The sequence below is a fragment of the Limulus polyphemus genome, unplaced genomic scaffold (assembly GCF_000517525.1).
Source record: "Limulus polyphemus unplaced genomic scaffold, Limulus_polyphemus-2.1.2 Scaffold1890, whole genome shotgun sequence".
NCBI classification, from domain to species: domain Eukaryota; kingdom Metazoa; phylum Arthropoda; class Merostomata; order Xiphosura; family Limulidae; genus Limulus; species Limulus polyphemus.
Genome location: NW_013667500.1, coordinates 105,863 through 115,460, shown reverse-complemented (window position 1 = coordinate 115,460; position 9,598 = coordinate 105,863). Strand labels below are relative to the sequence as shown.

General features: G+C 31.6%; 1 protein-coding gene across 2 annotated transcripts in view; it reads right to left on the bottom strand.

Moving 5' to 3' along the window:
- LOC106465268 overlaps positions 1-9,598 on the bottom strand; it is a 134,364-nt gene that overhangs the window by 37,287 nt on the left and 87,479 nt on the right. For both annotated transcript variants that reach the window (XM_022393128.1, XM_022393129.1), the window contains exons 13-14: positions 3,968-4,424; positions 1,017-1,905 (exon numbers count right to left, since the gene is read on the bottom strand). In XM_022393128.1, coding sequence (XP_022248836.1) covers positions 1,017-1,905; positions 3,968-4,424 — 1,346 coding nt within the window. The remainder of the gene's footprint in view (positions 1-1,016; positions 1,906-3,967; positions 4,425-9,598) is intronic.

The window sequence follows — 9,598 nt, the reverse complement described above, 5'->3', positions numbered from 1 at the left end:
TTAAAATTCCTAATTCATAATGAAACTATAGACTTAGATTTTGACTTCACAAACATCTAACTTGAACCAGTGCTGCATTCAACATACCACGTGACACACAAAAATCGATGTTTATCTGTGTTTTTAATATTGGCTTTTAAATTAAGAAATTGAGCAATATATAGTGTTACAATTTGAATTATAATCTACAGTTTGATACCAAACCTATTGACATAAATTCATGAAATAGTAGTTCAATAAAATTTTGAATGCGAGTCAACAAACGAGATGTCATAGCTTTTCACCCATGACCTGTCTCGAAAAGGTTAAAGGCCTGAAATTATCCTTGAATTTACTCAGTCTGAGATAAAAAGTACTTTACAAATTAAAAGCCACAGATTTTAATTAAAGCAAATATAAAATTTACTGATCTATCAAAACTCAAAAATTTTTGAAAATTTACAGAAAAAAATAAAACTTGATTAATATGTACCTAAGGATGATTCATTTCTTTGTGGAATTTTGTGCAAAGCTCCATGAGGGCTATTTGCACTACCCGTCCCTAATTTTGAAATGACAGACTAAAGGGAAAGCAGCTAATAAACACAACCCACTTTAAACTTTTAGGCTGCCATTGTCAGACTAAATAGTGGGATTTGACCATCATTCTTCTAATGCACACAAAGCAGTAATGTATGAAGTGATATTTTTTTTGTATTTGCCAGTAACATGGTGCAACATGTGGAACCTCAGATCATTAGCCACTGGGCATTGCTTACCCTCCTAATGATGGTACCTATAAGAAAACAAATATTATGAAATTGTTTTTATCTTTACTCTTTTATGGATAATATAATGTTTACATATTTGTATTATTTTGTGATATTTAATATTAACAAAGCACTATCTGAAAAAACAGCATAAGATTGAAAAACAATAAATATATGAAATGTAAAACCAAAAATAATTGTTCAGATGTAGCATTTTGTAAACTTTAAAAAATATTATTAAACAAAGAATATCCAATTTCAACTTACAAGTCACAGTACGAACAAAACAAGAAAACTTTTCTCCAGCTTTATCTGTATGTTGAGAGATAGCATTATAAATTGTAAAAATGACATTTCCATCCTTTCGTTCTAATCCATCTTCACTGAAAATAGTTTGCACTTGACCCCAGGAGTCTTCATCCACAAACTTGTGAATTCTAGTCAGCAGGTTTGTTTCAAACGAGTTATTCTGGCTTGAAAGAAACTTACTACGCTGTTGGTTACTTAACATTTCTAGTTTATAATGGATCTTTTTAGCATCAGCATACCTCCCAACTTTATTCAGAACTGATATAAAGTTTCTGATTCCATCAGAACTGAGATGAGTGAAATCTGAAGGAGGCAGTTTGTCTACAAGAATCAAGGGTAAGTTACAAAGGTAGGGATTATGATGAAGTTCTTGAAGACCAAGATCTAGAATATCAGAAGGAATTTGAATATGACAGTAACTGACACCATACATCATCACTGGAAAAATTTTGCTCCAGTCTCGCATGTGTGTCATGAAAGCATGCATTAAGATTTGAATTGCTTTTGGATGAAGGCTAATCTTGTTCTCAGAACAGAGCTGGAAGATGTCCCATAGTGCATCCCTAGTGTGCTCCATGCATTCTTCACATAACGATATTATTTCACTACAAAAACTGCCATCCACAAGAAAAAGCTTTCTGATATACTGCACTACAAACTTAACTCGTCCTGACTGCTTCAGTTTCACAGAGGAACTAGCCAAAATACGAAGTAGTTGTTTAATGAAGTGAACTTGTTGTCTAAGATATACTTTTTGAAAGTCCTGAAAGGCCTTATTTAAAGTGCCTTGTTCGCAGGACTTCTTGATGTGTTGAAGAATTATTGCCTCTGATTCATGAGCAAGATCCTAATAAGGAATATCATAAAATATAATAAAGTGAATTCTTAACTGTATCTAAAGTTAACTGATAAAACATTGCTAATAACATTATTAATAATGTGCCATTGAAACATAAAAATACTGCTTGTGGATCTTTTTAACCGAATTCTGATTACATTGTATCCAGCCAACTGAAAGCTGTGGACTTGATTCATTAATGGATTCTTAAATTTTCAATTATTGCTAGGACAATAATAAAAACATAAAATATCATTACTCATGTAATATTGTTAATTCCACAAAGGCAAATACCATTATTTGTGTTATATTACAAGGATATAAAACACAATTACTCATTCAATGGTTAAAAATACCACAAAAAACAACAACAAAAACATTGTTAAATACATTATTCTGGATATGCTACAAAGGTATATAATATTGTTCATTATATAATACTTTTAGTAGTACAATAATAAAGATTGTTAGTAACAATGCTGTTGCTATTAAAGTTAAAAAGAGATAAGAAAAAGAAAACATTACTTGTGTATCACTACTAATGCAACAAAGACAAACATTGTTAATGACATTAGTGTTACACAACAAGGACATAAAACACCATTACTAGAGTAACAATGTCAATGCCATAAAACACAATTTTTAATGTAATACTGTTAATGATACTAGAGTTGTTATCTTACAAGAAGATAAAATACCATTACTCACGTAACACTACTAATGTCCCAAAGACAAACAATGTTAATGATGTTATTTTGATATGCTACAAAGACAAAAAAATGTTACTTACAAGAATATTGTTATTATGTCAGAAATATACTATATATACAACTGTATGAGCTCTAGCTCAATATTCTCTTACCTTGATTTGGTAAAAGTAAGATATAAAGCACATAAAAAACATTGTTTTTGATAGTCACACACTACACTCCAAAAAGTCAACACTGTCTATTTTTTAGGTTCAAAACAATTAGTATTAACTGGAGATACTATTCTTACAATATATCCAGTATGTGCAAACTGTTTTGCAACCAAAATTGAATAAAATATATGGTAGAAATAAGACTGCATTTGTATCAAATAGCAAGGAAAAGCAGAGTAAGAAAAGGATAAAACAGCATATTATGTATTTAATGCCAAAGGTTGTCAATGTTCAATGAAATAATACATTTTAATCTGCATTATTACATTAAAAATTTACTTTTTTCACCTGAACAAGGGACAATGGACCAGCCTTCAAAGTTTTGCAGCTCCCACAGTCAGATTTGATGAGTTTAATATTTGTAGGGTTAGTTTATGCCATACTGCAGACTTACAGCTATATATACTTCATAATAGTACATTTTAGTTGACCCTGACCACATTTTCTCATGGGATGTCTTGCAAGGCATCAGACCCTTTAATAACCTGCTGGCAGATGGCAAAAGATTGACCTTGATCACACTGTGTTGGGGCATGTCGGCATGATAAAACTGGTCACTTTGATGACCTGAGTGAAAACTGGCATATCCCAACATCCAAGAAGCTGCAGCAGTAGTAGCGATGTTTTTCAATATTTAGCTACAGGGTAAGTATCTAGGGATTTTAAGTAAACCTATTAACAAACCTGGTGACTTTTATTAGAAATGAAAATTAAGTGTAATAAGTAGTGTGAAATTGTGAAGTGAATAAAAACACTTATAAATCCATACACAGATACTGAATGAATAAAGAAAGAATTATGTTTCTCATTCTCCCCCCCTCAGGGGGGAGCAAGTGAAAAAGACAATACTTTTAAAATGTGCAGCCAATTTAACACCCCAATGTCATTTCTGGAGTCATGCTATCACCACTTACTACTCCTTTTTTAGCCTTGTACAAAAAGTCTCAAAAATATTCTTCTATAACCACAATTTTTTTTACCTATCAAACAAGTGTAGAATAATAACTAAAGCATAATTATATGAAAATATTTTTATAAAATGTTGTGAAATTTCCTTAATTTTGATAATTATCAAAATAAAATGTACCATTTTGTTCAAAAAAGAACCTAACAGAAGAAAAACATGTGAAAAACTATTAAACATCATACCTGGCTTAGCAATGAACCCTTCACATTCTCTCCAAAACATTCAGAGTTCACCTTTCCAGAACCAAGCATATGAACAAACTTGCACCAATTACGATTACACTGTCCATGCAACCAGAAGGATCGACAATAACCTTTTGGAGTAAAGGCAATACTTCTGATAGAATTATTTCTCCCTCTACCTTTTTCACTGCTGATGATTTTACATCCTTGACTCTTATCTTGTGATTCAGTCACTTTCAGATTTTTCTTGCCAAAATCTGTTAGAATGTTTTTGTTTCCAATTTTCTTAATAATACCTTTTGAACTGTTACTTTCCTGGTTTGCAATTCTTTCACTTTGTTGGATTTTCATTTTCAACCTTTCTGAAGATGTTAAACGAGGATCAGCACAAGGAAATTTATTTGAAGACAATGGTTCGTCTGAAGGAAACTTGAGTCTTGATTTCTCAGCAACACCACTGGAATGATTTTATTAAAGAACATTATGCATACCAAAATATGTGAAAGACAAGAGAAAATTTTAAATGCATATGTAAGTCTTTACAAAAACACTATGCCAAGGTTTTGAAATGTAAATTAATAGCAGAAGTTTTAGAAGTACTTCTCAAACCTATTAAGTAAACCTAGGAGATACTTATTTGTAAACTTGGGCCTTCTTAACAGGACAACCAATTGTGATTATTATTACCATTATTACTAAATTGATTTTATGGTCCTAATTGTCTTAAATCTTAACAACAACTACATCAAAGACATGAAAAACCTTTGATTGTAACTAAGCCTAACTATTAATAAACAGAAGGTTACATTATAATCACACATATACAATTTCTTAATAATAACAACACCTAAATTTATAGTTTTGTAGCATTTCATAAGGAAAATTTAGGAAGCAGAACCCTATGATTATAATTAAGAAAAATATATTAGAAAGTGTCTGATTTTACTACACATACTATTCAAATAATTCTGAGGATAGCATCTATATTTTACTGATTAGAGTCATAATATCTAACCTATATAAGAGCCAGTGTGTGTGTGTGTCACATCACACTTGATTTCTTGAAATAGGAGGAGTCATAAAAGCCAAAGTGCATTTATTCAGATATAATAGTTCAATTACTGTCTGCCCACTATGATTTTAGACATGGGGGTGCAAGGGGTCATGAAGGGGGAGGTGCAATGAAACCTTATATGTGTAGTGAGTGTTGGATCACCTCGCCTACAGTCAAGTACATAAAATTTGTCCTAAAAGTAAAAATATTAATTCAATTTTAAACTTAAATCATTTCTGAATTAAACTATTTTCTGTTATATCACCAACGTTTTTAAAAACCATTGTTGGACCATAGTGTTAACAAAACACACTGTTTATTCTGTATATTTGAAGTTGTTAATCTAAGTGATTTTTACCAATAATTATTCTATTAAATGATCTTAATTTTGGTTGGTTCACAAAGAAATTTACTGCTATTTGACTGCCTTGACTGTACTTTTCTGCCTCTTTGTTGGTCAAGGTTGATTTTGTAAAATTTATTTATTTCAGTTAGCTATGAAATGTGAGGTTAGGGTATACTATGGGGTGGGGGTGGTAGTACTTGCTCTGTCATTTTTATAGGCTATACATTAGTAACATAATATTTAGGGACAACAAGGGAACTATTGGTTCATCTCAGCTGTCCCATCCTCTAAATATGCAGTTCCCAACCTTTTTCTCTTTGTGAAATCCATAAGAAATAATAGTTTTCACAGTGAACCCCTTTAAGCAATAATAAAATAAGTTCTGAATGTGTCAAATTTATTGAAAATAAAAAGTTTCTGCAGCACATAACATTTAACACATTTACAATGAAATCTGAATCTCTGATATTGTCATCAGTTTGCAGTTAATAAACAGTAAATTTGAAACATAAAAAACTGAAAACAAATCCATTTAACCAAACTAATGAGACTTTTGAGCTCGTTTTGAAGAACATAGTGTTTTAAAGTTCAGCTCAACAGAAAAGAGATCTGGTCTTAAATCTGGCTCTGCATCAAGCTATTTCCTTCAGTAAATATTTTAATAAATCAGAAGGAAATTAAAATATTGTTAAGAACTGTAGAACCAGGAAAGTGAAAAAGACACCATTACCATTTCTTACAAACACTACCCCTACGAGTTCATGAAACACTATTCCAAACAAAACTAAAAGTACTAAATAAATAAATTTAAAAAATCATAAAGCCAGCCCTTATCATTCATATAGTTATCAAGCTTTCTTTCAAACTCACTTAATATTACTGCCTCCACAACATCTGAAGGTTACCCATTCCAAAGGCCAACCATCCTGTTAGAAAAATAAAACTATCTTAACTGAAGATGACTCCTACATTGCCAAAGTTTTTATTTGTGTCCTCTAGACTTACTGTTCTCACTGACAAGTATAAAAAAAAGATGATGCATCAACACTATCAATTCTCTTTACAATCTTAAATACCCCAATCAGGTCCTTTCCAACTCTTTCAAGAGAAAACAATTTCAGAGATCTTAATCTCTCCTCATATGACACTCTCTACATCCCAGGCACCATTCTAGTAACCCCTCCTTGAAACTGAACCCTTTCCAACATTTCAATGTTCTTCCTAAGGTAAGAAGCCCAAGATTGGACACAATACTCCAAATGTGGCCTAACCAGTGACCTATACAATGAAATCATATCTTTAGACTTGTATTCACTATTTCTATAGATGCAGCCTAAAATCCTGTTTGTCCTACCACTAGCTGAGATGTTTCAGCATAAGTGATGATAGCTTATTTAGGAACATGAAAACTCAATTTATGGAGTTTAATTGAATATAAAGTATACAATAATAGTATTCTAACTGAAATATCAAAACATTATGTTTGGGGACAATATGGAACCCATCAGTCCATCTCAGCTGTTCCATCCTCTAAACAAAACTGAAACTATTAAATAAATAAATTTAAAAAATATATTAAAGCTAGCCCTTATCATTCATATAAGTATCAAGGCAACCCATTCTAAAGGCTAACCACCCTGTTAAAAAATAAAACTGTCTTAATTGAAGATAATTCCTACCCTACCAAAATTTATACTTGTGCCCCCTAGTTTTACCATTTTCACTGTTAAGTATGAAAAAAGATGATGCATCAACACCATCAAATCCCTTTACAATCTTAAACACTTCAATCAAATTTCCTCTAACTCTTTCATAAGAAAACAATTTCAGAGAGCTTAAGGTCTCCTCGTATGACAACCCCTACATCCCAGGCACCATCCTAGTAACCCTCTTCTGAACCCTTTCCAACATATCAATGTTCTTCCTAAGGTAAAAAGCCCAAACTGAACACAATACTCCAAATGTGGCCTAACCAGTGACCTATATAATGAACTCATATCTTTAGACTTAAATTCAATATTTCTGTAGATACAACCTAAAATCCTGTTTGCCCTACCACTAGCAACAGCACACTTTTTGGATGGTTTAAGAGACTGATCAACTATTACACCAAAATCCCTTTCTTTCATGACACTCTTAACATTATTCCCATCCAATCTATATTTGTAATTCAAATTATGATAACCCACATGCATTATCTTGCATTTATTATAATTAAAACATATCTGCCATTTATTTCCCAACTCAAATGATCTAAGTCCTTTTGTAAAGCAGCAGTATCCTCTTCACAGCTATCAGACATCCAAGATCTTAAAATCATCTGCAAATTTAAGTAATTTACTGACCATTCCTTGATCTAGTGTCATTGATGTAAATCAAAATGAAAAAGAGTCTTAAGATTGAGCCCTAGGGTAACCCACTTGTGACATTAATTCAGTTTGACTGAACTAAATTTATAACAACTCTCTGCTTTCTTCCATCCAGCTACTCTTCTATCTAATTCGCTAACTTATTCCCCACAACTATAGAGATAATTGTTTTTACAAGCCTTTTATATATCACGTTGTTAAACACTTTCAGAAAATCTAGATACACCAAATCTACAGCCTTATCCTCATATACACAAGCAGTATCTTTTTCAAAAAATGTCAAAAGACATGTAAGGCAAGTTTTTCCTTAGTAAAAACCATGTTGACTAACCAATAAAATTCTAAACTTTCTTAAATGACTTTGCAAAGCATATTTTATCAGACTTTCCAAAACTTTTCCCACAACTGATGCAAGACTAATAGGTCTATAATTACTCAGACAATTTTCATTACCTCCCTTGAAAAAGAGGAGTGACATAAGCTAAGTTTCAATCCTTTGGCACTTGCCCAATAACCAAATACTTACAAAAAAATAGTGGCAAGTGGATCACATATCCAATTCTTAACCTCCTTCAAATCTCTTGGGGAAATATTATCAGGCCCAGGAGCCTAATCATTCTTTAAACTTCCCAATTTTTTCTTAACAAGCTCAGAATTAATGTAATCATCCTGTTCAACCTTGTTTCCATCAAGATGAGGAAGAATACTGCTTACATCTTCATTAGTAAAAACTGAAGAAAAAAGCAGAATCTAATAACCCAGCCAGCTCATAATCATCAGCTACAACCCTTCCTTTATCATCCCTCAAGTCTTTTTGTTTACCATTAAAGTATTTAAAGAAATTCTTATTGTTAATTTTTATATTTCCAACCTTTTTTCATACATCATTTTTGATTTCCTAATTTGCTGTTTGATCAACTTTCTTGATCTTCTCTAATCTTCTAAATCTCCTGTCATACCAGTCAATTTAAACTTCCTAAATGTGTGATGCTTTTCTTTAATCTTATCTCTTATACTCTTTGAGAGCCAATCTGGTTTTTTACATGCAGCCACCTTTTTCTTTCTATAAGGAACATGTTTATCTAGAATATTTAAACATTTATCTTTAAAAATGTTCCACATTTGATCAGTGTCTCCACATCTCTCAGCTTCCCAATTCACAACAGATAAACCTTGTCATATCCCTTCAAAATTTGTAACCAAAATATCATAATATCAAAATATGCATGAAAACTCAAAACTAATAGAGCAATGATCATTTGCACCCTTATGTTCAACAATTTCCACCTTCTCAACAATTTCTATATTAGAAATTAACAAGAAATCTAAAATAGCATTGTTTCTAATAGGTTCATTCACCAGTTTACAAAAACCTTTCTCCTTCATGATTTGACTCATTTCCCAATCTATATAGCTGAAATTAAAATCACCCATAATTATGACCTCAATAACAGATGAAACCTTAATTTCACTGTAAAGTTTCTTCCTAATTTCATCAATATCTTCTGTTGATCTGTAACAAATTCCCACTAAAATAATTTTTCTCTTTATATCCACTAAAACATACCCAAATAGATTCAGTATCCTTGCTATTATCTTTGGTATCCTCAAGTTAAACAGGATGTAACTCTCATTTTACATATAAAGCCACTCTTTCCCATCTCTTTAGTACTCTGTCCCTATTATATAATCCATAACCCTGTATTTCAAAGAAATTTCTGTCATCAATATCATCTATTAGGTTGTCAAGAAATTAATATCGCTTTTTTTAGATGAAAACCCAAACAACTTATATATCAAAACAAAACATTTAGTAAATTAAATAGTCTCTATTCTTATCAATGATGCTTTTCCATCTTACA